The sequence below is a fragment of the Xiphophorus maculatus genome, chromosome 14 (assembly GCF_002775205.1).
Source record: "Xiphophorus maculatus strain JP 163 A chromosome 14, X_maculatus-5.0-male, whole genome shotgun sequence".
Classification (NCBI taxonomy): Eukaryota; Metazoa; Chordata; class Actinopteri; order Cyprinodontiformes; family Poeciliidae; genus Xiphophorus; species Xiphophorus maculatus.
The window spans coordinates 16,897,443-16,923,740 of NC_036456.1; the positions used below are offsets into that span (position 1 = coordinate 16,897,443).

The 26,298-nt window shown below is 37.4% G+C and overlaps 1 protein-coding gene across 5 annotated transcripts in view; it reads right to left on the minus strand.

Moving 5' to 3' along the window:
- The window catches only part of adamtsl1 (ADAMTS like 1), a 104,742-nt gene that overhangs the window by 1,766 nt on the left and 76,678 nt on the right, over positions 1-26,298 (minus strand). For 4 of the 5 annotated variants that reach the window (XM_023346503.1, XM_023346504.1, XM_014468954.2 and 1 more), the window contains 20 exons: positions 24,833-24,959; positions 24,452-24,526; positions 22,548-22,705; positions 20,901-21,012; positions 20,264-20,402; positions 20,124-20,174; positions 19,830-20,034; positions 17,787-17,934; positions 17,613-17,697; positions 13,090-13,382; positions 10,052-10,181; positions 7,068-7,278; positions 6,789-6,968; positions 6,551-6,704; positions 5,368-6,376; positions 5,161-5,288; positions 3,734-3,845; positions 2,645-2,858; positions 2,454-2,563; positions 2,142-2,362 (listed from right to left, as the gene is read on the minus strand). In XM_023346503.1, the coding sequence (XP_023202271.1) occupies positions 2,142-2,362; positions 2,454-2,563; positions 2,645-2,858; positions 3,734-3,845; positions 5,161-5,288; positions 5,368-6,376; positions 6,551-6,704; positions 6,789-6,968; positions 7,068-7,278; positions 10,052-10,181; positions 13,090-13,382; positions 17,613-17,697; positions 17,787-17,934; positions 19,830-20,034; positions 20,124-20,174; positions 20,264-20,402; positions 20,901-21,012; positions 22,548-22,705; positions 24,452-24,526; positions 24,833-24,959 (3,862 nt within the window). Of the gene's footprint in view, positions 1-2,141; positions 2,363-2,453; positions 2,564-2,644; positions 2,859-3,733; positions 3,846-5,160; positions 5,289-5,367; positions 6,377-6,550; positions 6,705-6,788; positions 6,969-7,067; positions 7,279-10,051; positions 10,182-13,089; positions 13,383-17,612; positions 17,698-17,786; positions 17,935-19,829; positions 20,035-20,123; positions 20,175-20,263; positions 20,403-20,900; positions 21,013-22,547; positions 22,706-24,441; positions 24,527-24,832; positions 24,960-26,298 lie in introns of those variants that run through there. The other variant, XM_023346506.1, reaches the window with a different exon arrangement.

Genomic DNA, 26,298 nt, shown 5'->3' on the forward strand with positions numbered 1-26,298 from the left:
TTCTTGCCACTTTTCACTAATGATCTGAAATAATTTCATTTTACTCTCGGTTTTGAAATTGTTTATTTGACCTTTCTCTTTCCAGGGTTGATTTATAACATAGCAGCCAACTATGAGTCTGTTTTATCCAATCCAACAACAGGTTTTGTCAGAATTGTTGCTTCTGACAAAACCAAAGTCAGAAGCAGGTGGAAACACGAGGCAGGCACCTGCCTCGATCCTGAATTATCGAAGAAGCAGAAGCAGATAACGATTATAACAAAGCCTTGCAGGTGGCCACAAGCAGGAAGAGAAACCATGGAACAGTGATAAACAGCCAAGAGTGGTTGAAAAGTAAAGGATCAAATACTAAGCAGCAATAGGTGAGAGAATAACACAAAGCTTAGCACCAAAATGTCTAATCACCCAACAAAATCCAAGTTTCAATCTGACCCAAACTTTCCACAGACAAGATAAGACGCTGATGTGGATGTTCAGAAAAATCCAAGAATCAGCAAAACTTAAGTCTGTTATGAAGTGGAACCTGCTGGAACAGAAGTGTCCTCTACTGGGGGAAGAACGTTTGACCTCAATGTAAAACTATCAAACTTTTCAAGCTAATGAAAATTAGCTTGAAATTTCAGCTACCTACATGGACAAATATCCTCTGAGGAAACCAAGACAAACATTGAGCTATTAGGCCACAGAGACAAGCAGTGCTGTATATTTCAAGTACACTGGGGAGGCAGTGCGATGAGGAGGGAAAGTTTTGCCACCAGTGTAAAATACACAAAGTGGAGGGAAAAATTACAACTCAAATCAGCAAATAAATTTCTGAAACCCAGAGCACAATGATCCCCAAAACACATCAAAACTGGCTTTGAAGTAGATCAAGTTAGCTAACAGCTAACTCTGAAAAATGTAAAAACTATGTTTCAAAGCTGGATTGATACCAGAAAACCAACAAATGCAAATTTATGCAACCAATCAACAGCAAAAAGCTACTCAATAATTTGCTAGACGTTTGTTGGTGTCTATAAAAAGCATTCGGTTGAGATGACTGGAGAAACTCATACAACCAGTTGTTGTTTGCAAAATTCATTGAAAGTATTTAATTTAAAACCATCATTTCAAGGCCCTGAAGTCCAAGCATCTCTTCTGAATACAACATACGTTGGCATTTACAGTTCCTGCCAGAAATGTAAATGCCAACATATGTGATTTTGAAACATTAAATGATTTTAGGAGTTTCACAAAGTTGACTTTGCATAACTTTGTTATTCTAATATGGATATTTCTGGATATGGATATTTTAACCATATTCTGTGGTTAGAATATCCCTTCTAACCACAGAAGGGATATTCAGAGTCATAAACATAGTTCACAAACTCTTTCTTCTCACTACCATGGTTTATATTCTCAGTGAGAATCTAAAGGGAAACCCCTCACCCCTCCAACAGTTTAATATCAAACTTCCACAGAAAACCTTGTTAGATGTGAAAAAAAAACATGGAAAGTTTGAATTTTTTCATATTTTTTGGACAATTTTATAATAAAGAAAAACACTGAAAAATGTGACGTATGTTTAGCAACAAGCTCAGTATCTAGTAAATTATATATTCAGTGGAAAATATGCATAACATTAGAAGTAATTGGTGAACCACTTTTGAGAAGGTGCGACAATAAATCATGACAAAATAGCCAAACATTTTGATTATAACCTCTCATCAACCGGTGTTGTCAGTGCAAAGGACGGTGAAAAACGGGGAAATGTGTCTTTTACTGAATTTATGACAAGAAAGTAAGCTAAATACAAATAATATATGGTCCGATTTGGAGATAAATTGCAGAGCAGTAATGATATTCAATATCTGACTTACAAAGAGAACCAGAGGAGATAATTGCTGGAATCATAAATTGAATGACGAGCTAAGGTCCACGGAAACAGAGGCGGAGTTAGGTGTGTCCTGCTTGCAACTGCCCAGCACATGGAGTTTGTGTCTTTCAACATTTTAACAGCTTTAAATCCCACACTGCCATTCAACTATTTGACCATTTAAAATGACTTTGAACTACATTTAAACTGAGAAAATTACTCTAAAATATTTCACAGCATGTTATCATTCAAAGATTATTAGTAAAAAAATAAAATAAAATCTCACCTCTGCCACAAGACAGCATATTGCAGCGCTGCCAGCTGGAAGGCCGAGGTCTCCACATGCAGTGGTTATCCCGTGTCGTCCTGCCCGTTCGACGGTGTTTGCAGGTCACCTGACGGGATTGGAAACCGTGTCGGCCGCAGCTGGCTGTGCACTGCGTCCATGGCCCCACGTACCAGTAAAGGAAGCACGCATCTGTGGAGCAGTTTCTCACTGAGCTGGGCCTAAAGCGATAGATAGATACGAGACATTAATTTATGTTTGATTAAAATCAGTTCTAAGAGAACATAGGCTTGTAACCTGAACTCCGTTTACCTCCTAAAACCTTGACACATCCTATAGGAAACTTTGGTACCATTCGTGTCTTTGCAGTGAACGTGCCGATGCTGCGTTGCCAAACTGGGTCCCACACACCGACCAAGACACTAAAATTACGTAAGATGAAAGTTTTGGCGACTTTCTTGGAAACTAATGAAAAAAAAGATGTGCTACATGGGAATACTCACTAGTCCCCAGGAACTTGTGATCCATCTGGCACAGGGCAAAATGTTGCATAACCTGCTACTAGGTGGTTTCTTCCCTTTTCCAAGGCAATGTCTGGTTTGTACTTCTCTTAAACTGGCCTCGGGACCCATCGTGCAACGAACACGTCTAGACTGGGATCCCCCACCGCAGGAGGCAGAGCATGGCGTCCATGTATCCACACGCCATCTAGCCAAGCTGAAAGGAAAATAGAAAATTTACAGATTGCTTGCACTTCTTCTCTTTTTTTAAAATTTGTCCCAAGTATATGTTTATATGCACAAAGAAAACAAATGAAGAGTAAACATAATATTTTCTATCTAGAAAACCGTGTGCTTAACAAACTGTACCTCCATATTCTATTACAATCATTACTGTATAATAATTTTGACGGAGCTGGATTGTATGTGATTGGCTCTGGATCTCAATATATGAGTCTGGAAAAGCTTGACTTGTGGTGCTTTATGATATGTATGTTGAACTGACTCTGTGTTATAAACTTTAGCTGAAAATTTGAAGTTCAGTAAACTGAACTGGACTAATTGAACTAAAAATGAATGGCATTAAAGCAAACTGAACTGAATTCCACTGGACTGAATTGAATTGATTATAAATTTATTGAAGTTAATTGATATGAAATGAATGGAACTGAAATGAGCCAAATTAAATTGGGTTTAATTGAACTGAACTACACTGAATTCATATAATTTGAACTTAATTGAATTTGACTAACTGAACTGAATTAAAATGGATTGATTTAAATTGAAATAATTACATGAGATGAAGTGAACTGAAGTGGAGTGAACTGAAAGAAAATCCTTTTGAACTGAACTGAAACAAATTTGATTCAATTTAATTCCAAAGTATTGTTTTTATGTTTTAGTAACTATATAAATGTTTCTTCAGCGTCCGTCCATCATATAATCATTTAATCTAAGGAAATTAAATCAAACTAACTTATATTGAACCGACTGAATTCAATTTAAAAGTAGAGCACTTAACAAAATTGAGGTCAGTTAATGTGAATTAAATTGACAAGAAAGTCACTCAAACATGTAGTAACAGTAACCGACCTGAGGGGGCAGCCTTGTCCTGTGCAAAGGCCGTCTGACTGGCTGCTGTTTGTCCTCTCAACACAAGGTTGGTCAGTGTTGTTACCACGGAAACAGCTTCTTTCTTTACTACCTGGACAAATAATTAAACAGATTGAGATTTATTTTTTAAAGATCTACAAACCTGAAAGCAACAAACAGAACTAAGAATGTTATATGGAATGTAAAGTTTCTTATTTCTTTTAATTGAAAACAATACAACTTTATCTTTTTAACTCTTATATTTTTAATCTCTGACAGTCAGAGACAGCATTTTCCAAAATTCTTCTGGAAGCTGCTCCTACCCCCATCACTCCCACCACTGTCTTCTTTAAAAAGCTCCTGAAAACCCCAATTACACCGCCTTTAATAGAATTTGAAGTAAAATATAAGGAAAATAAGGCTGAGCCATTTTTAAGCACTTTTAGACCTCTTTATCCCTTCCATTTAGATTAACTGGACGGGATATGCCGAGTTGATCTTCTTTGATACATTGCCTGGAATCTGTAATTGCTACCGCATGGGGAGGAAGAGTTCAGCAAAGTCAGAAAATCCTCAGTGGCGGCGCTTTGATGAGGATTCAGTAATTTTGTGACTGATCTTGCTTTTCAGAAGACAAAGGTCCACGCAGTTCAGAGACGACCCAAATTCTGACATGAAACCGGACATTCCCCATCACCGACTCAGCCAGATGTTAAGTGAAAGCTCAGTCAACGTGCGTGTCTGTGATCGCTCTTGTGTCTGTGCGTTTCTCAGCTGGAAGAAAGCTTTCCCAGAACCTCTAAGTCTGAACCACAAAAGAACAACACACATTACTGTAAACTGGACTACATTAATCTAGAAGAGTACAAACTGGACCTGACATTATGCCAATACTGACCTTATTATTTGTTTTCTTGGTTTCCAAAACTGTTCAGAGCAAAGTCAGAGTGATGGTTTTAGATATCCTTCTAGTACAAAAGTCCTATTAAGTTTGATTGTGTTGGAAAGGAACCTTTCAAGGGTCTTGCTACGCAGAATTTAGGAGAAAAAAAACAACCAAAATAAAAGAAAAAGCTTGAAAAATTTTCAGATTGGGTTTCTGCAAATTTCCAAAGGTTCTAGTCAACTTTAAACCAACATATACATTGCAAATATAAATTTTCACTGTGATTATAGAAGTTGTCAGGCTTGAATTGGAAATGACAAAGGACAGATGGACAGAAGTTTTATATGATTAAGTACTCTAATCATTGTAATTCAACTGTGTTGCTGCTATCTTTTTATTTTCACAGTCATTCAGAAAAAAAAACTAAGAGAGCAACTGTTTCCAACCAAAGCTTGGCTGTTCGTCGCATAAAAAAGTCAATGATTCATAGAATTTTTTTCTCTTTCCTGTGTGTAAATTAAAATCCAAAAAAGGCCTTTACTTGTAATCCGCAGCCAAGATGACAAAGATGTACTTCCATGACGATTTTTGGCAGTGCATGTGTACAGACCCTCGTCTTCTTTACCTGGAGACTGGATCGTCAGTGAGCCAGAGGCTGAAAGGCCAACTCTGTATTAAAAAAAAGACAAAATATCTGCAGCTTGCTGTAAAACTTGCATAAAAATTCCAAGTGAAAGTTAGTTCATACCTGTTATCAAAGTGCAACTGATTTCCATTTTTTGTCCACATTAGAGATGGTTGAGGGTTCCCGACAGGGTGACACCTCAACTCCAAAGTGGCAACTGGTTTCCGCAAGAAAACCGGTGTCCCAACATGAAAGACGACCTCAGACTGAGGCGATACAATGATCTTTTTAGGCCGTTGTATAAACTCTGGATGCCCAGCTCTTGAAATGTGGGTTTTGAGGTTTGGCTTGTAAAGGATTGGTCCATTTGTGGAGGATTCTGCACCATCTGATGGGTGAACGGTAGATTCATTGGCGTCTCCTTGTGTCACTGCAATTTCACTAAGGAACTCCATGATAAAATGTTCCCCTTGTTGTTCTCCAAAGCCTTCAGAGAGATTGCGTATGATCTCATCTAACTTGGTGCTGTCGGTAACAAGCATAGCCGGAACTGGAGAATCAGCGTTTGTCCTATCATTCTCCAGAGTCAACTTGTTCTTTTCACTTGAGTAAGGTTTGTCAGCAAGGTATTTTTTATTGTGGTAATAACCTTTAAGCTCCAGCATGCGCTCTACAAGGCTGTCATATTTATTGAGGGGTATGGGTAGCTCCTGCGTTGTGCCACTAGTTGAGGTTATATCTGGACGCATAGTCTTGTGTTGCCTACTTTTATTCACCCATGACTCAGGAACTGCAAGCTTTTTCTTGCTGCCAAGGATGTGTAGGACAAAATGTTCTCGTGCAGAACCTGCAGTGCACGTGTAGACTCCAGCATCGGTTGGACGGACCTGCTGAATCTTCAAAAATCCTTGGGATTTTATGGAAAACTGAGAGCGGTTCACCAGGGGTTTCCCTCCTTTAAGCCACTGAATGTGGCCCTTACGGATGTTGCGTGTTGGGCAGCGAAGGATTAACGTCGTCCAGGGCATGAGGTATGCATAACCACCGACAACCAGCTGCAACTTCTTGGACTTCTTCCACTGGATGTAAACTTTCCTCTGGCCAAGTATGGTGGCATCAGGTTTCGGGGAGTCTGAGATGTAATTTGAAAATTGCATTAGTATTTCTGTAGAGTTTTGGGTGAGAATTATGTTATCACTACACAAAGACTGATTTACATTGTTGTTTAGTTTCTAGTACGCCTTTCATTTTGACATGCCATAGCAGTAGCAACAACCTGAAAAGACCCAAACAATGTTTCCCTTACCTTCACAGTGCCTGAGAAAGCATGAGCGGATCCTGATGGGACGGGCTATCATGGAACAGTTTATTGAATTAATAATACTAAATTGTCCACTTTCTCCTTGCTTCCTGCAGACAGCTTGCAGAGTCTGAATGCCATTTCCACAGGTTACTGAACACTATATTCAAAAATTATGAAGCAAGTTAGGAGAAGGAGCACTTAGATAAGTTAAATAGTTACTTAAGGTCAGAGGAGTAGATACCTGAGACCAGTCAGCAGTGACCCAGTGAGGTGGGCAATCCTGCCTGCCACATGGACGCTGGTTATCAGGAGTCCTGGATGGACAAAAGGTGTCAGGAAGCTCGAGGATACTGCCATCTGCCAGCCTTTGTTTGCAAAACACTTGTCTTTTCTGGACTCCACCACCACAAGTCTGGGAGCACTGCAGAGACAATCATGCTGAGGTTATAGTGCAAAGTACAAGAAACATGGTCAGGATCAGGCACGTTTTATGGAAAGCACACAACATTATGTCTTTTACCTGGCCCCAGTCGCGTGTGTCCCATGTAGGAGGGCAGTCAAATCGGTTACAGGCTTGGAAAGGACTTGGTTTGGGCTTCTGACACATTTCGTCTTTTAAAACCGCAGAGTAGTTGCTGTTTGGAGAGGGTCGGTGAGTGCAGGTTACAGTCCGAGTCATCAGACCAACACCACACGTGGTAGAGCATGAGCTCCACTGCCCTGTTTCCCACCTGTGGAGATGATATTGAGCAGAAGAGATTTCTTTAAGGCTGAATACTGTCAACGTTTTGTGGAACTTTAAAGTTAACAATGCAACTTCTTCCCTTAAAGGTAATAGCTTGGTGACTGCTGTGTGCATGCTTGTGCAGGTGGGCATGGATTACACTAGCAGCCAAACAAATCTCTGTCTTTGCTCTGACCTATTAATGATCATATTTTCATTTTGGCTACATTAATCTACAGCTTATGTTAGCAAAGAGAACAGGGCGGAAACAAAAACAAGATGTTAATGTGATGTCAGTGAGGAATGACATCACTGACTTTTTTTTTTCCTAAAATGATATCAGATATAAATAAAAGGGAACTATTTTACATTGAAAATGTGCATTTAGTTACAGCTGTTCATGTTGTGACCTAAAATAATGAAGTAATTAAGTTTCAATGGTGTGAACTGAACTAAGAACTAGCTCTTGTTGTGAACTGGCACAACATTGTCTAAAGTTGGCACAAGAACTCATATTAAAAGTAGCTTCCACATTTCAGTGGAAGACTGTTTGAGGTTGTACTTCCAGTACTCATTCCTGTTGCAGGATAATGGGCATCTGGTGATTAAAAAAATTAAAGGAGAAAAGAGGAAATAGAAAATTGCTAAGAAATAATGGCAACAGCCCCTACCCAACAGCATTGAAATTAGCAACTGCTTTGTACCCATTTATTTGTAGTGCAAAATTTTAAATATTTACACTACTAAAACCTTAACTTGCTTATTTTACACTGTAACATATACTTTAAAACTTTATAGTTTGTTGCACTTTATAGTTTGTTTATAGTTTGTTGTTTATACTAAGCTATAATTTAGTAAAATGGTGTGTGATCTTGGATGACATAAAAGAAGGGGTATTTCCCCTTGGACCGCCTTGCTGCTGAAATGTGTTATACAAATAAATACATTTTATGGTTGTTTTTGGCTTTAGGGCCATGTTAGATGGAGTGCTGCTTTAAAAAGCCAGACTAAGTTATTTAAACTGAAACCTTTACTTTTACATACAGTACATATTCCAGTACAAATTACGTTGGAGCTCAGTTATTTATTTATTTATTTTTTGACCTTATGTGAGTTTTACTCATGCATCAATATGTAAAATAATGGAAATTAAATTCATGAAAAGCAAAATGACACAAAATTCTCACAGTGTTCAGTAATATCTATGTAGGTATTATGCAACAATTCATTTACATTTTTCAAGTGCACATGGGGAATAATCTAATGTTGCTGTCAATAGTTATTTTGAACTGGACCATAAGTTCGGCTTCAAAGTTAACTTTGAATTTAGTCCAATTTTAGGGTGCAATCCGGCAACTTGCTATGGCTTTTGAGGTTTCCCATCCACCACTGCAGCAACGTTACTTTTGGTTTGACAGACTGAGTGATATTTCAAAACCTTGTGTTTATTTAAGAATCCAGGATCGAGAGGCGGAATGGGAATGAAAGTTGTTCATGGACCTGTACAAACTAAATCTAATGGCTGTTTCCCCTCAGAGGGAACACTATCCAAAGAGTGTAGCTTATTATGAGAGGGTGAGGGGGCATAAAGGAGGGAGCAAATAGCCAAAAGAAACAGGTCCAATGCAGCGTTTGTTGTGCGTGAAAACAAGACGAAAAGCTTGGAAAAACAGGCAAGGCTGCAAGCCTCTGAGTTTTCGGACAAGAGTAAAAGTGGTGGAGCGGCTAACAATGTGCACGGTGTTAACTTGAAACATGTGGCCTGCCACAGAATCCGCGTACTGTTTAGCCAAGATTTAGATATGTTGAACAGCATGTGGCTTCACAGCTTAATATTTTTGTTAATTAACCTATTTTGTTTGAAGTGCAAAATCCGATTACAATTAAAAATGTCAAATATGTAATATCAACTTACCTCAATAAATATAAGAACATTTCAGATATGAGTAACAGTTTAATTTATTGTTTTGTTTTTGTAGGTGCAGGACTTTGGTTGCTTATCAAAGACTAACAGCTCATTCAAGCTTTTGAGAGTCTCAACCAAAGAGAAGCTTCCCCTCAATGTTTCCAGTTGGATAAGTTGCAGAGTAACTTAACCTGACTTCACAAAATGAAATCTTCCAGATTTCTACAGCATCACATCTGGCAAAAATCCAGAAAGTTCTTCTGAGGACAGTTTTAATATTTCCTAGCTATGCTGCCGAACTACTGACCTCGGATCTCAGTGCATCAGATTCCAACCTTGTTTCTCAAGGCTTTAATTTCCTGTCAGAAGTGATTCGTCTCTGTCACTCTGCCTCAGCATCACCAAGATCCAAGTCATCTGAATTGTGATTTAATTGGCTCAGCTTTGGTTTTGGTTTGTAATTAGCTCAGCTAATTAGCTGATTGTGAATTCATGAACTGATTCACATGATGTTTTTTTTTTTTGTTTAGCGTTTCTTCATTCTGGCTTTAAGTGGTTGCATGTGTTTGACGCTATAAAGCGCTGCAACTCAAGAAGAATGGCACACGAGCACCAAATGTTGCATATTTTGGAAGAACGTGCGCTTGGCAGGCTGCTAATGAGTACAAGATCCCAGTCCACTTCAGTTTTAATTAATATTTCTTTTCTTATATTTTGCCAAATCCCATTTTCCACAAAACAAGTAATTTCCTCTTTACTTTTATGGCATTCATTAAAGTCTAATTTGACATTTGTGCACAAGCCATTACAAACAACTCTTAAAGCAACCTGGTGGTGGTGACCAAGCCTTCTGATTCGTGGAGTTTTACTGTACCTCGGTAGGCAGAGGTGGGTGTTACAGTCCTGGAGGAGCGGAGGGGGCCGACGGGAGCTCACACACAGGCTTTGGTCTGCGGCCTCCCTGGTCTGCTTGTTCAGGCAAATGATCACAGCTTCCTGCACACCTGCGTTTTGACAACATATAAAAGCATGAAGAGGAGCAAATATGCTGATTTTGAATTACTTTTCATGGCAAGGAATGCTGTTTTGCATATGTTAATAGTAAGTTACTTTATGTATGGAGGCACACATTTGGTGTGAGGTTTTCTCTTTCCCTCATTCACTCTTTCTACAGATCTCACACACAAAAAGGAAGGTTTGACAGTTTTACTTTTTTGATGGCAGCATCTTTGACAACGATAGTTTGAACACAGGCTGGTGATTTTTCCTTGGTGTGTTAGCTCAGAAGTCAAATCTGTAAGTTATTTTAGAAAACCTCTTTTTACATCAAGCTAAATTCAAGACTTTGTGCTTAAGTAGTGATAATGTGGGTCACCTGGACCAAAATGTGGCCCAGTCCAGATCTGCCTTTCACTGCGCTGATTATTTTATAGAAAGGTTGCTTGGAGTATGAAAGAAGTTGCATATTCAGGTTCCAATGGAAATGCAAAATGTATTTATCTCATAAAGAGTACAGACAGTCAAAAAAGCACAAGGAGTTAATAGTTTTAAATGTGACTCATTAAAAATACTAAATATTTATGGCTTCAATTCCTAGGTATGATCAGCTCACAGTGATAATCAATCCATCCATCCATCCATCCATCCATCCATCCATCCATCCATCCATCCATCCATCCATCCATCCATCCACCCATCCATCCATTCAGTTCCTTGTTAACAATCAGTCTCGTGATAGTATTTGTTACAAATTTTCAACTCACTCCCAGGATTGATTTCATCATGGTGGCTATTGTTTACCCATATTAAAGCAATGTTCACTGAAAACTGAAGCAAACTTAGCAAAAATAACGGCCTGCATAATTTGTCACTTGGGTCAATAGCAGAGACCTAAAGAACCCCAAACTTTGAAGCAAAAGCCTATTTGAGTTTTAAGCCATTTTCTAACAACCTGCAGCAGCTAAGTGTGCTGCAGAGCTAATGCTAGGTTGCATTTCATCTGCGGAAATTTGTCTTCAGTTGTCTTATTTATTTATTTTTTTCTCTTTGTCTGTAGTAATGTTGCATCTAAAAATATTTATGTTACTGTGACTACATCATGTTCTTTGCTGCTGTCATACTCCATTTACCTTTTTCCTTTTGAATACATAATAGTAGTTTTTTTTAAAGGTTTTTATTTAAAGTAAGCTCTGTTGTGAACCAAATGGCCTCATAGGTAAAACCTTGGAACTAAAGACGGTACAGTTTCTTTTTATTGTGTCTGTATTTGGAGCAGCAAGGATGACTGGAAATAAACTCTCTAGTGACAAAATCCAGGCATAAGAGTACCATAAATACACAATGACATGGCTCAATTTTAAAAGAGTAATTTAAGCTCATATTAAAAGTAATCCAATGCAAGCAAAGGAGTCTACAATAAAGGAGGCACTTCAAGCGCCACACTGGTGTGATGGTCCACAGAAGCACAGCCCTGGGGATGTGTTTTTGACATAAGATACGTCTCTGTAACCATCCTCAAATGCCCGCTACTTGAGTTTTGGGGAGTGTATGCACATACACACAGGCACTGGCAAATGCCTGTGTGCAGAAATAAATTTGTGACTATGCTGGATGTGGACATGGGGAGATTAAAGTAAGCCTTGGCTTGTGTTGACAGAATGTTTAGGGAAACCATTTCAGTGTGGGACGGCTTTTACTGCTGCTGTGAGCGATGAGGACTTATGACCTTTAATGTTAAATGTGGTGTTTACTTTCTCAAAGCCAATTCTGGCATGGCTTTAGTCATCTACTTTCTAATACTGCATCATTTGATGGTTCACTAAAATAAACAGGGCCACTTCAGAGACCCGAATGGAGTTTTTATGGCTTATAGACATTGGGTCACAATTATGATTCATAATAAAATTTTCAATGAAAACATCTTTCAACAACGTCTGAGTTTCAACTTGTTGTTTTAAATAGTTCCTCATCCTCAAAGGATGAAGAGAGCATTTGTTCTACAAAGATTTTTTTTTTTTTTTTTTACCAGTTATTTGTTATTTCTTACATTGTGTGTGAATTGTGAGACAGTTATTTTTTGTTTTTAAGCATATGCACTGACTGATGGCACTTTTTAAATTTTGTTGTTCTTGTGACAATAACAATAAAGATTTATCTTATCTTATCTTATTATCTATACAAGAAACATGGTGAGCCACAGAGAAGGACACAGGTAGGTAAGATGGATTCTCCTCACTGTCACTGTTGAAAACACGTGTTGCCATGGGGATATGAAACAATCTTGGTTTTAAGAAAAGGAACAAAGCTGAAGAATGAAGACAGAGCAAAATTCATACCATGGTTAAGACTGATAACTTGTACAGAGAGTAAACAACCAGATCATCGAAGTTATCATGAGTGTTGTGAAGATAAAGTGCATTAGGTTTTAAAAAATATTTCTTTTGGGGTTGGTTTGTGATGTTGGTCTTTCTTTTTCTTTATTAACAAAAAGTTAATTAGCCCTTTTTTCCAAGGATGAGTACATTTTATTGAATACTTACTACTTTACTTAATAAATTCTAATAATTTTCTGGCACTCAATCTAAAGTAATGCTACAAAAAGTCATGTTTATGTAATGTTTATTGTAAAATCTGGATACATTTACTGACATTGAACATGTTACTAATTCCAACACACTAATTTTACTAATGTAAAAAACAATTTTTTTTTACAACATTGACTAATATGGGAAATATTAGTCAATATTAATCAAATTTAGATTTTATTCTCAGACTTTAGGGAATAAAAACCTAAACATTTTGATTGTTTGGGTTTTTTGGCGAGGGAGAGGCGTCAACCTTTGGTTAATAAAGTTTACTTTTTAATTTTTGTCCTGGTTCTTGTGCATCTTGGAGATAAATTAAGATCCGTACCTCCTCCACAGCTCTCTGAACACTCCGTAAATCCCTCGTACTCCCAGTCAAGTACGTCCTCATCGCGTCGCGGCTCCTCCTCTTCTCTATTTTCGTCCCCATGACCGAGCTCTCCTGAGCAGGGTTTGCGATAACACGGCTGGACCAAGATGGGTTTTTCCCCCTCGCACTCGTCGTCAGGCAGGTCGGCAACAGTCTGGGAGAAAGACAGCAACACCTGGCACTTGACCGTCCGCTGCTGGGTCCCAGCTCCGCACGTTCTGCTGCAGGGCTGCCAGGGACCAGGAATGAAGCTGCAGGAGGATAAAGCAGATGTAGAAAATATTTAACTCATTTCCTTCACAAATACCCATGGTTTATGCTTGTGCTACTAAGTTTTAAAAATGTAGCCCTGTTCTTGAGTGACATCGTCAAATATGGTCTTGGTTAAAGAGATTTCATGTGCATCTTTTTTCATATTTAAAAACAGGGAGAGGAAATCCTCAAACTCTAGTTTACAACAACTGGAGCTGGTGTGACAATAAGCGTAAAACTGAACCCCGCTTGGTCTTTAAATACATTTGGCTTTAGCAAAGTGTTGGGTTTGATTACAAGCTTTCATCTGCTAGAAGATCAAACAGACAAAAAATAAAAATAAAAAATCAGGCTACAAACTAAGCATCTATGTGTACATCTGGTGAATACAGAGATTTGTACCATTTCAGTTAAGCTTCATGGGATTACACAGCAGCTGGGCTACCTCTCTTTTGTTATATGGGTCTAAAATTACAGCACAATGATTTGTAACGACATCCACTTTTGAAAGCAGTCTAATAAGTACAGATATTCATATAAAACCCATCTTCACTCTGGATTTACAAGAAGACTGATCTGAGAAGTCTCTCGGTGCCAAGTGTCCACGTCTCTTATAATAAAGAAGATCAAACATCTTTTTGTTAAGAGCCATGTGTTTCGACACAGAACATTTCCATAAATGTAACAGAAGCCGGCGCAATGTGATAACCCTGTCACTGATATCTATCATAGCCATTAATCTTGTTGAAAAGGAGCCTTTTAGTTTTAATTAGATTTCTCTCTGGAGTTATTTTTGGAGAGAAAACAGAAGCATTGCTGTGATTGAGAAGAAAAAGAAAATAAAGTGGAGCATTTACTGTAATTTCTACCCAAGCTATTGTCTAATAATCTGTTGTGGTAGTTAAAGGATTCTGTGAGCATTTTTGCTACTAAGATCATTTCAGAGTGAGTATCAACCAGACGAGGAAAATAGATTCCTCCTCACTAACCACAACTTTAGTGTTGTTTTATATAATTGTCATTTTGCCACCATGAGAATGATGTCACACCAGAGTTGAGCATGTTCTGATTACAAGTTGGAAAACGGTGAGGTTTTGATTTGGTGTTAACTGCTATTAGTAAAACAAGCTGTTCTCTGTGTTCAAACACAAACGGATCGTGTTAGTAAGTAGATACTGAATGTTATGGCTTAGTTTGTAGTTTATAAACATCCTTGCATTTGGCCAAATTGGATAATCCAAACGCTTCTTGTCTTTAAGTGGAAATTTAGAAAATTCAGAAATAAACAAAATTAGGACGTTAAAAGAAAACACACCAGAGAACAAACCAGTATCCCTTCCATAGGCTACCAGTTTGATTGTTCTCTGAGAAGAGTTATCTGAACTTCTTGCTCTGCACTGAATAAATATTCACTCTACAAACTCAAACTTGAGGTGGAGACTCTTGAAATCCCTTATTTTGTCTCGGGAAACAATTGCATTGAGAACTGATGTGCCCCTGACATTTGGTCTGCTTTTTACACTTTTTCATGGATGTTGGTACATTATAATGAGCTACATGCCAGCTTGTACCGTTGGTAGCATATTTGCCTTGGAACAAGAAGATATTGGGTCTTTCTGCATGGAGTTTGCATGTTCTCCTCATGCATGTGTTACATGGGTTATCTAATAGTCCAAAAGCATGACTGTAAGGTTCATTGGTTTCTCTAAATTGTCCTTAGATGTGAGCATGTGTGTTTCTTTTAGTCGTGTGTTTCTCTATGTTGCCATGTAATAAACTGGAGATCTGTCCATTGCCCTTCTTTCCAAAGTTATTCTAAATTGCATTAAATGTGGTGCCTGGCTCAGCTACATCTGATTCGAGCTGCTATCCTTTTCCCACAAAAAAGGTTTTAAATCCCAAGTTTTAATTTCTGGTTTACCTCAGAATACAGATTATTCAACTATTTGAGTGTGTATTTACACAACGAAAGCAGCTTCAGCTCGCGCACAGGATTCCTCCCCCATTCGACCACAACACAAAAGCGCCACACTGTTTTATAAGATGCCTCAATAAAGAGCTCATAATAACAGTAAAAGCCGTCTCGTTACGAGCGTCCGGGGACTCGCTCTTGTTTGGACAAACGATCGAAATGAATCACTCGCAGTTAGAGCTTGGAACATGAACAACAAAGTCAACATGCGAGCTCGCAGAAATGTTTATCTTCATGGGCTGTTAAAGCACATCTGTCAGTTCAAAAACAATCCCGCATTCATTTGTGGCAGGAAACAACAGATTTTTATTTTTTATTTTTTGTAATATCAGCCAAGGCCACACGTTAATTACATTGATTAAACATCCATCTTCAGAAATATTCTATAAACTGGTAGTAAAAATAATATGTTTGGCCAGAATATGGAGAACAAATCGGTTTCACTTTTCTCGTGCCAGGAGTAAGTCCAAAATAGGAATTTCCTTCTCCTTCTTCCTACATCCGTAACAAGGCCCCATGTGGTATGCAGATATTTTTGTTGGATTGTGAGCGACCGTGCATTATGCAGGGTTATTTATGAGCTTTCTGACAAAAGAAATGTTTTTTTGTTTTTTTTTTTACATTGCAACAGAACAAAATCATATGCATTGGCAGTGTCCCTCCACTCGTCGCTCGATCCAGATATGCCAACGTAAAAAACGTTCAAAACTCGTTGCTAATATAAATCTTGCGAAGGCGCTGCTCAGCATCCACATATCGTTCACGTTCGGGGGACAGAACATCTGGAAGATTGTGGGGTTTGCTGAGGTAATGCTGGAAGGAAGTGCAGGTTCTCAAAACGATGTTTGTTCTCCTTCACTCTCCGTTTCCCCTTTTACCCCAAATAACCTCCAGTTACATTCAAGACACACAGATTAGACACCCAGGAGGTATTTGCAGTCACACGGGTGAAAGGTTTGACGACTGTTCAGACCCGAGCTTGATGGAAATCGGTGCTGACACGAACACAACAGTGATACTGTAGTGGTTTCATGGCGGCACCCAGACCTGTCCACTTCAATTTGACCTTCAGGTTGGTCTGTTGCTCTAAGCTCGGAAAATGTTGTTGAAACTGTGTGTGTCTTCAAAATTACTTCTGCTTTATTTTACCCCTGTGGAGAAATTTTATGTTACTAAAGTATATTTTTCTTTTAAGACGAGATCCTGCCGGTTTTCGGCTTCTGAGCAAAACTGGAACCAGCAGACTTAAGCATATAATCACATCTAAAACCTTTTAGGTCCAATTCAGCCGACAAACGTTTGCAAATCTAGTCATAGATTTGGAAGTTACTTTTCACATTTTATTATGTAACAACTATAAACTTCAAGACTTTTTATTTGTATTTTATGTGACTTACCGATACACAGTGGTGCATAATTTTTGAGTGGAAATTACAAGTTGTCTTTTTTAAACTTTTTTTTTTTTTTTTTTACAAATAACTCCCTGAAAAGTGTTATTCATTTGTATTTATGCTCCTTTATGCATGTAGCCATAAATAAAACCCAGTGCAGTCAAAATGCTTTCAGATGTGATCTGATTAGTAAATAGAGCCCAGCTGAGTATCATTTAACCTCAGAATAAATCCAGCTGTTTTTCCAGGGCCAAAGAGGTTTTCACACTTTTGTCCTGTGAAAATCCGATGCTTTTTTCCCAGAGCTCACTGCCCTTTGCAATTATTTTAAACTGTTAAACACAAATGTTCATTTATAGCAAAGATTTCTTTGAAAATTGAAACTGTAGGAAAGGAAGGAAAGAGGTAGTACACATGGAAAGAAGGAAACACGAAAGCAAAAGAAAACGGAGTGGAAAAAGACAAGATGGAAGAAAATGTATTGTTGATGCCGCCATCTTTAAATGGCTGGAAATTGCCAACAATTGTAATTGTTGGCTTTACATTAATTAAAGTGTAAAGCCAACACGGTCAACTGATTGCATGTCATTTAACATCCAATTGACTTTACGTTATATCATGTTCCAGCATGTTATTGGTGTTATATCGCCACCCATAACATGAAGCCAACTAGAATGTTAACAATAAGATTCCACATGTATCTTATAACTTTGTGTTGGTTTATCGCATAAAATCCCACAAAAACACACTGAAGTTCGTAGATGTAATGTGAGAAATTGTGAAATGGTGGTTACTTTTGCAAGAACCAAATTAAAATATTCTCTAGAACCTCATTCAGTGTTTGCTCATGCTAGGTTGATACTTACGTTGGATCCTCAGTCGCAGTCACTTCCTCCTCCAGCTCAATGGCCTGTTTCTGCCAGACAGGCTTCGCTTCAATAGGGTGTGTGTCTGAAGCAAATTGCACAGATCCGCTTAACATTGCGTGAAACCACAAAGAAAAGGACAAAAGCTGCTCAGTTTAGTGTGACATTTCCCACCTATGGATTTGTAGCACGGCACTGCTACAAGACAGTCCTCCTTGATGTGGGGTTTGGTGGTGGGGTTGCAGCCTCCGGCGTGAATCCCTCTGTGATCGATGCATAAAACCACCCTGTAGCGCAGACCCTGACCACAGGTCACTGTGCACTGGTGGTGACAGGCCACACAAAGCTTTCTCAGTCCTACTTCACACAACTTTTACAGTCATGCTCATTTTCCTTTAGAATAATTTAAACATATATATCAGTCTGAAACTGAAGGGAAGTGAAGAGAGAATCCTTCCAAAATCTCATCAAATCTCTCATCACGAGCAAACTTTATAGATCTACCAAAATAAGCACGCTAAAGGAAGAATGTGCTGCACAAACAGCATACCAGTTTTTAAAGGGGCCACAGACCTGACTGCCAGGGGTTGGCATGTTCCTATTGAGAAAAACTGGCAATCAGGAAGTTGCAGTGGACTTTTACCATAGGGATTTAGTTCAAGAAATAAACTTGGCTCAATTGGCCGGTGTGTGATGGCACAGGGAGCAACTGGTGTTAATGATGCAGCTCTTTTATACAAAGTAAAATATTTGCATATTTGTTCCCAAGCAGTAATGAGTGTTTTTCTTGCAATCAAGATGCAGCTTAAAACGAACCATCTGTTGTTCTAGAGAATTACTTACTGGCATAGTTGTTTTTTTTTATCAGTATATTTCTGTTTTCTTATACTCGTTTACGACCACATTTATGGATGAAGTTCCCGTAGATGTAGTAAATGGAAAGAGAATCACCTCCAGCTACTAACTAGGTGCAGAAAACATTTGACTGAATCTGGGGAGAAATCACTGCACCGCAGAGTCAATTTAACCAAGCCATATACTAATTTGTCACTAAGTGCTTTTTAAAAGTTTAGTGTCATTGTGTCAACATCCCATACTCTGATAGCCGTAGATGCTGCATATCTTTCTATAAAGCTGTTATTGAGAGAGTAATCTTTTCTGAGTAACAAGGTTCTGGTTACTCAGTAGTTCTGGGGGCTACTGAGGAATATCTGGAGTTGATGGTGCAAAAAATAATATTTCTTTATAAAATCAAGAAAATTATGAATCCTCTGTAGAAAACAACAAAAAAAGTGCTTCCAGTAAGAGGCATTTTCTGAGTTGCTGTAATACGGACCACTACAGGACATCCTTCCACATCAATATCGACAGCATCTCTTTGAAGAACTGTGGGTAATATGAGTTACAAAAGATTCAATTTCTTTTTGGAATTAATAAATTATTCTTTAAATTGAATTTGTGAGCAAAAGCATAATTAAGACCAAGAAACACCGCAACTTTAACGGTTAAAGGTCCTTTTACTGTTTAGCTGATTCCTACAGAAAGTGTCCTTTTAGTTTTCAAGCATAAAAAGTGGAAAGACCCAATAAAAGAAACAAACCTGGTAACACTTTAATTGAAGGGGTGTGCATAAGCCTGACATGAACATGAAGGAGTCATCATGTAAATAATGACATTTTTAATGCAAAGTTGACACTTATAATGGACTTTTAATGCAAATTTTAATAGAACTTTTTGTTAAAAGAGTTATTATCGACCGTAATAATGCAAAGTTTACACTTTTAATGCAATTTTTAGAGCAACTTTGCATTAAAAGTGTCATTGCTTACAGAATAACACTTCATTACAACAGTCGTAAACATTCATGAACACTCCTTCATGTTCATGACGGTTGTTATGACATTTTTACACACCATGAAATAAAGTGTTACCAGAAATCTTTATGAAAACTAAAATAAAAAATCAAGATAAGATATTTTGTTGAGTTTTCTCCCTTTTTTGTTAAAGAATAGTACAAGGATGTTTTTGTTAAAAAATAAATAAATAAGAAGCTATATATATATATATATATATATGTATATAAGGTAAACCATGCCAAGAGGAATTTTCCTAAACATTCACAGAAAAATTCAAATATTTTTGGGAAGATCCTGATTACAGACTGAGAAATAAGAAGGATTTTAGCATCATAGCAAAGAATTTAAAGGAGACACCTACAGGTGACCATTCCTGTGCCACCCAGGTTGGACAGCTGAAAGAGTTGCAGGGCTGCAGGATTGCTGTCTTTGGAGAATAGAGACACTTCCACTCTTCGGTGGGGGTGATGTTACCCTGCATGTCTTCCTCCACACAGGTCACAGAGCGACTCTGGATGCCGCCGCCGCAGGAGGTGGAGCAGGCCGTCCAGGGGCTGCTCTCCCAGCTGAAGGGAGAAAACGCCAGACCTGGTATAATGGAATAATGTGCCTCATGTCTTTTTATTTATTTAGTCTTTTTGAACTGTAAACATACCGAGGCAGGGGGTGGTAGAGATCATACGGCATAATTTCTTTGTATCCATCACTGAGAAAAAGAGACAATAAAATAAACATGATTATGCTGTTAATATTAACCAATTAATATTATTATTAACCAAAGACCCAGAACCCTACCTGTCCAAACAAGGTTCCATGTTGCACTCCTGCAGTTTGGGTTTGGGCTTAACATTTTCAGGATAATAATGGCAATACTGGTCCACAACCACTCGACCAGTTCGTAGGTCATAGCACTCTGCAGATGTCAGCTGGTAACCTGTGGACAAAGTTGTGAATAAAGACCAAGAATGAATTTAGGCAGACAATTGTTAAACATTAAAAATGTCTCTATTACTTTTCAAATTAATATAAATAAAAAAGTTAAATTACAATCATTTCAAATTAAAACAAATAAATGTGAAGAAATATCATCAAAACATAAAAAACATAATAATCCATGTTAATGTTTGCATTATTTTCAGAAATTAAATACATGTAAATAAAAAATGAGTTATTTCACATAAAATCAAAGTAACTCATAATAAACAGAATTATGAAATCTTAAAATATTTACTTTATCAAGTGTAAATATTAAACATTTCAATATCTAAAGACAAACATTATAAAAGTTATAATCAAATAGCTGTCATTAAATTAAGCAAACTAATAAAAAAAAATAAAAGTACATTAAATCAAAAAAGTAAATGTACATGACAACAGAGAATCGGTTTTCTGTGTGATACAACATAATTGATCAGAAATTAGCCAGGCTTGCCTCCACCACACGTGACGGAACAAGGGAAGAAGTCCGTTTCTCTCCAGCGGTGAATGATGGGCTGATAGTAAATGTACTGGATCCCACTGTCTGCAACACTGGTGAGCTGTATCTACAGAACAAAAAGGAATTAATGAAATAAGTCACTCTGTCCCTTCGAATAAAAACTAGAAAAAAATATAACAGCTTCGTTCTCTTTACATTCAAACTAAGTTTCAGCAGTCAATGATTGCATTCTGAGTAGATCAGGGTTTAATTTAAAAAGCTGCTGTTCAACATTTAGAAAAAATTTAATTTCTCTTAAAAACATGGTTGTATGGTACCAACATGCACAGCTCTGCATCTGGGATACTAATAACACACAACACAGTGCTTCAACACATGCTGTCCTTTACAGCCGGGGAAGTAGTCAGGAGATTAATTTGCATTTCATGTTGAAGTGGTTCACACTCCTCCAATATCTTTAAATCGTAACATATGAAACCAGAGCTGCTTTGCACCCTGCTAAACGCAGGGAAGTTCAGCTGGAGTTTGTAAATGAAAGCCTTATCTGGACCTACTGTGGACGGGTTGTGTAGAGGTTTTCATAAAAAAGAGTAAAACTGTGGAGCATACAGAAAGGACTGAGTGTTGGTTGGTTTTTAACAGTGTGAAGTTGTTAGAGATATAAGCTGAGATAAGCATTTAAAATCTTTTAACGGGTGAAGTACTTAATTTGCTTTAGTTTCAAGCACAAGCTTGAGAGCTGATGGAACAATAATTTTAGTAAACAAACTCTTATTTACACAACCAGTGTTTCATTTTCAGTAAGACATGTCCTCCAGTTCTCCTCACTTTAGATTTTGCGATGCTACTGTTGTAGATCCTACACATAAATGTCACCAAAATGTGTCATCAAGAAGAAGATTGCAAGTTTGACTGGTATGCAAGAATGACCAAGGTTCAAAATAAAGTAAAAAAAAAAAACGGCACTTTGAAAAGAAAATATGCGACACATGGAACCATCTATTGTCAACTTGTTCAAATCTGTTGCATGAAATCTGTTAATGGGTTTTATTAACTATGGAGAAAGAAAAAAAAAAACAAAAGATAGTGACACCATGTCAAAAACTAACTTTGTTAGTGGCCTGGAGTGAACTGTAGATGCATGATGAAAAAAACATTAGTTTCTAGACTTGTGAGAACATTGCAAAATATTCTTAATTTTCCTATATTTTGATCTGTGTTAATATTCTTTAAACGAAAGAGTCTAAGGTGACATTAAGTTATGAGAATCAAGCTTCATGAGTCTAAACTATATCACCTCGGCTAACTGCTTGTGTTAATTTGTCATATTATTTGTATTTTATGAGCACCTTCAACTGTTTTAAAAGCTCAGATAAGTTCTTGCAAACTGAATTATTTACATATTCATCACTGGGCCACATGTTTTGCAAAATTGGTTCTGATCAGACCATTCCATGTGAGTTATTTGCTATTTTTATCACTGAGTGCATATTGTCACCTTCTTAAAATAATACTCTAAAAAAATCCTCCACTCTTTTTTTTTTTTTTTGCTAAAAGATGATTTAGGCAAAAATAAATAAATAAAAGAAGACTTAGGCCATTATTTTAAGAAGGTGATGACATATTAATGTAAGTTCTTGCCTTGATGGTGAAGTCCGCTCCAAGAGGACCAGTCATTCGGAGGATTTCTTTGTCTGAAAGCTTTTGAAAATCCAGGGTGGTGTTCTCCAAGTAGTATTGCCCAGATTGGTCCAACATCAGTTCAGTTTTTTCCCCCAGTAGAGTCTTACCCTCCACATCTGAAGATAAAACAAATTAGACAACTAAAACAAAACCGTAGACATCCGAGTTCAGGTGAGCCATTATTCTGCTCAAAAACTTTAGTTTCTTTTTGCTAAAATATCAGAACTTCCTCATCATCAAACCCAATAATTTCTCAGTGGGGTTTTATTATTACTTTGTCACTGTTCTTCAAACAAAATGAAGAAGGAAATAAAAAATGTGATTAAAACGTCTAGCAGCTTAAAGGATTGCTTTGATTTAGGACAGACCACACACAGAGGTTTAGTCAGAGCCAGTCACACACAATGAGCACAGTCTGGTTTCGCTGTTTGAAAGCCAAGAGCAGCAGCGCAGCACTGCCAGCAGGATCACGAGCAAGATCTGCAAGGAGGCCGTCGCTGCCATGAGCTTCTGCCCCGTTTGACCCAACCTCAGCTATGACACCAAGTCTCTAAATCACGCAAGAACATTTAGAGAAAGAACGGCTGCAAACAAACTGAAGTATTTCAGTTTAAAAGGTGAAACTCATAATACATAGATATATGCACTCAAGTAATTATTCATGCTAATTTAGATGAGTACATCTGATGAAAACTAAAAACTTAGTATCTTAGACTTTACTGGTCAATTAAGGTCATTAGAGTCTTTATTGGTCTGATTGAAATGCTTCTTCTTTAGCGATGACCTTTAGTTACTTCCCCACCTTGAGGACGGGGTCATGTCATCAGTCTTCTCTGTCTGTATAGCCAACACTGTAAACATACTGTCATAAAAATATTATTTAATTGGTATTTTGTAATAAATTAATTAATACTTTGTGAGAAACTGAACTTTGGGTTTTCATTAGCAGTCATCCTTAATAATCAAAATATAAAAACGTAAATACTCAAAATATATCACTCTGTTTAAAATTGGTCTACTCAAAATACTGCTTTCAATTTGGATTAAACTACTCAAATAAATCCACTCTTCATTGATCTTCTAATTTATTGGAATTTACCGCAATTCTGTATTGTGTACCGCTTTTAATTCATCAGAAATATTTATAGTCATATTTGCAAATACAACTTTAAATAGTGAAGTTAATAGTAACTATTTAAAGTTGTTAACTATTCTGCAGGAGCAACACCTGCAGAAATAAACCTGTAATGACTCCTCTACTGCTATTTTAACCTGCAACATTATACTCTTTATTTCAATTTTCTGTTAAAATGCTGAAAAATTCGTAAGAAGTTAAATAATTTGCCTTTTGTCAAACTGAAAACAATCAAGATGCCGATGTCAGGCTTAATTTAACGTCACCAAAAAGTGAAACTACGACTACCAGGTTCATTTTACATTAAATTAGCGTTATTCTAATACTTTCTAGTACACATTTTTCAAAATATATCTCCTTTTTTCATACCTACTAAAACCTAAAAAACAGTAAAAAGCCTGTTTATACTCTTCTATACATTTTCAGTTGAGCAGCTGGAGTTCTGAAATTAGCTAAGAGAATATTCTGTCTCTGAAGTGCTGATAGATCCGTTTAGATTTTGTAAAGGGAAATATTAATAACAAAACCATCTGAGGAATCTTTCTGTACTCATACAGAAAGATTAAGGGACATTTAAATTCTAACAAATAAATAATATTAAGTAGTGAAGATTCAAACACAGTGCACTTTGGATCAGTGTGCAACCAAAGAATAAAAAACATAGATCCAAAACTTTTGGGTATCGCTAGTTTGGATGGAAGGGGACCCCAGACCTACCAGGACTTACACAAGTGATCCGGGCCTTTCAAGACCAGACGAACATGGCGGCTCTGATAGGGAATGACGACCACAGTGTCCTCAGCTTGAATGGGACAGACAAAAAAAAGTTTAAGAAATATGAATAAACACCCTTATAAATGTAAAAATATGCTGATTTCTTTTTAAACAAGGTGCAAAATAAATACAGATTTTATATCAAAGGCAAGTGGAGCTAATTCAGCAGACACATCAGTTGATGCAAAGATGATTTATTGTTGTATTTGAAGGCAATATTATTCATTTATGCTTGGAAAGCAGAGAATTATGTAGAACTATGCCTAAGTTTTATTTTTTATAGGAAAAAAAGTAACTTGCTAATTAGAGAAAAGCAAGAAATAAGCGTATTTACTTTTCCCTGAAGTATGCTGGGACTTGAAATGGCCTCGCACCAGTCTGCAGGATGAGCCGTCTCCGTTGCAGATGCCGCAGTTGTCTTCCTTCGCCGTACTGCCCAGTTCATGATCACAGCCAACAATCTGCAACACGGAAACCGACGGAAACATCTTAATGTCCTAAAGGACTGAGTGGGTAATAGAAGTGGTGATTTGATTGTATTGTGTTAGGTAAGGCAAAATAATCTAATTCACAATGTAACTGAAAAAGACAATAAGTAAGATGTTAGACTGGCCTCAACCTGACTGCAATACCTTTGTGGGATTTTAAGATATTTAAGAGTGTCCCTAAACCTCAATAAACTGAAGGGACTTTGTAAAGAAGAGAGGGGCAAAGTTTCTTTATAATTATAAAAGGGAAGGGAAGTTATTCAGGAAACAACTTCTTCAGCTTATTGATGCTGAGAGTGCTTTGTCATGACTGTGTTGACAGTCCCTCATCACTACATTTGTGGATGTTTATTTGAGGCAGCAACTGTTACAGCATCAGGTTCAGACGAAAACGTCTCAGGAGGACAATAAAGTGTCCAGTATATCACTTAGTGAGCTGTTGCGTTGTATGTTTCTCCGGAAACAATGTAATGATTCAGAACAAAACCTAAAACTCTTTGCAGAAACTTCCAAGGAACGTGTTTTTTTTTTTTTTTTTAACTTTGTAAGTCTCATGAAACAATCCAAACAACCCCTTGGTGTGATGAATATTTATATCTAGTCTTTGCTTCGCTGCGAAACCATCAAAAGTCATTTGCATCTCATTAAATTTCAACATGTTCTATGTTTTTTTCATTTTTCAATGTCCACAAGCATGTATTGCTGATTGATGGAGTTTTTCACTATTTCTGTCAGTAACACAAAACCAAAACCACTCTGTGTTTCTAAGCATTGTAAAATAGCGCACCAAACTGTGCACCCATGCAGACGAGCAGCACTGCGGGATGTTACTTCATTCAACTGAGAGGAAAAAAAAAGTATTGTAAACTATTTCCTGGATGGTTGGCCAAAAGCCACATCTTTCAGATTATTCTCATTGGGTATTCATGTTTAAAACAGATGGCATATGATGTAACTCAGCCTTTTGTGCCTTAGTCTTCTTGGATTTCTTTCCTTTTAAGATCATGTACTTGACGGCAATGTAATTTGATGCCTTTTGAACCGCAGTGAAAATCCGTGCATGAAAAATTGAATGGTTGTTTAAGACAGCAGTAGCTTACTATAAGCTCAAATGATGACTTCACCTGACTTAGCTCTTTTTTTTTTCCTCACGTGATCACAAGTTTTTGGGTTCAGTTTGACATTTTGGAGGAAGAAATATGCTTCAAATGGAAGCGATGATTGAAATGAACCATAAACACCTAAGAAGAAACACACCCTCCCATTGTCACTTCAGAAACAAGGATATAGCTGTTTGTGATGTTGTACCCCA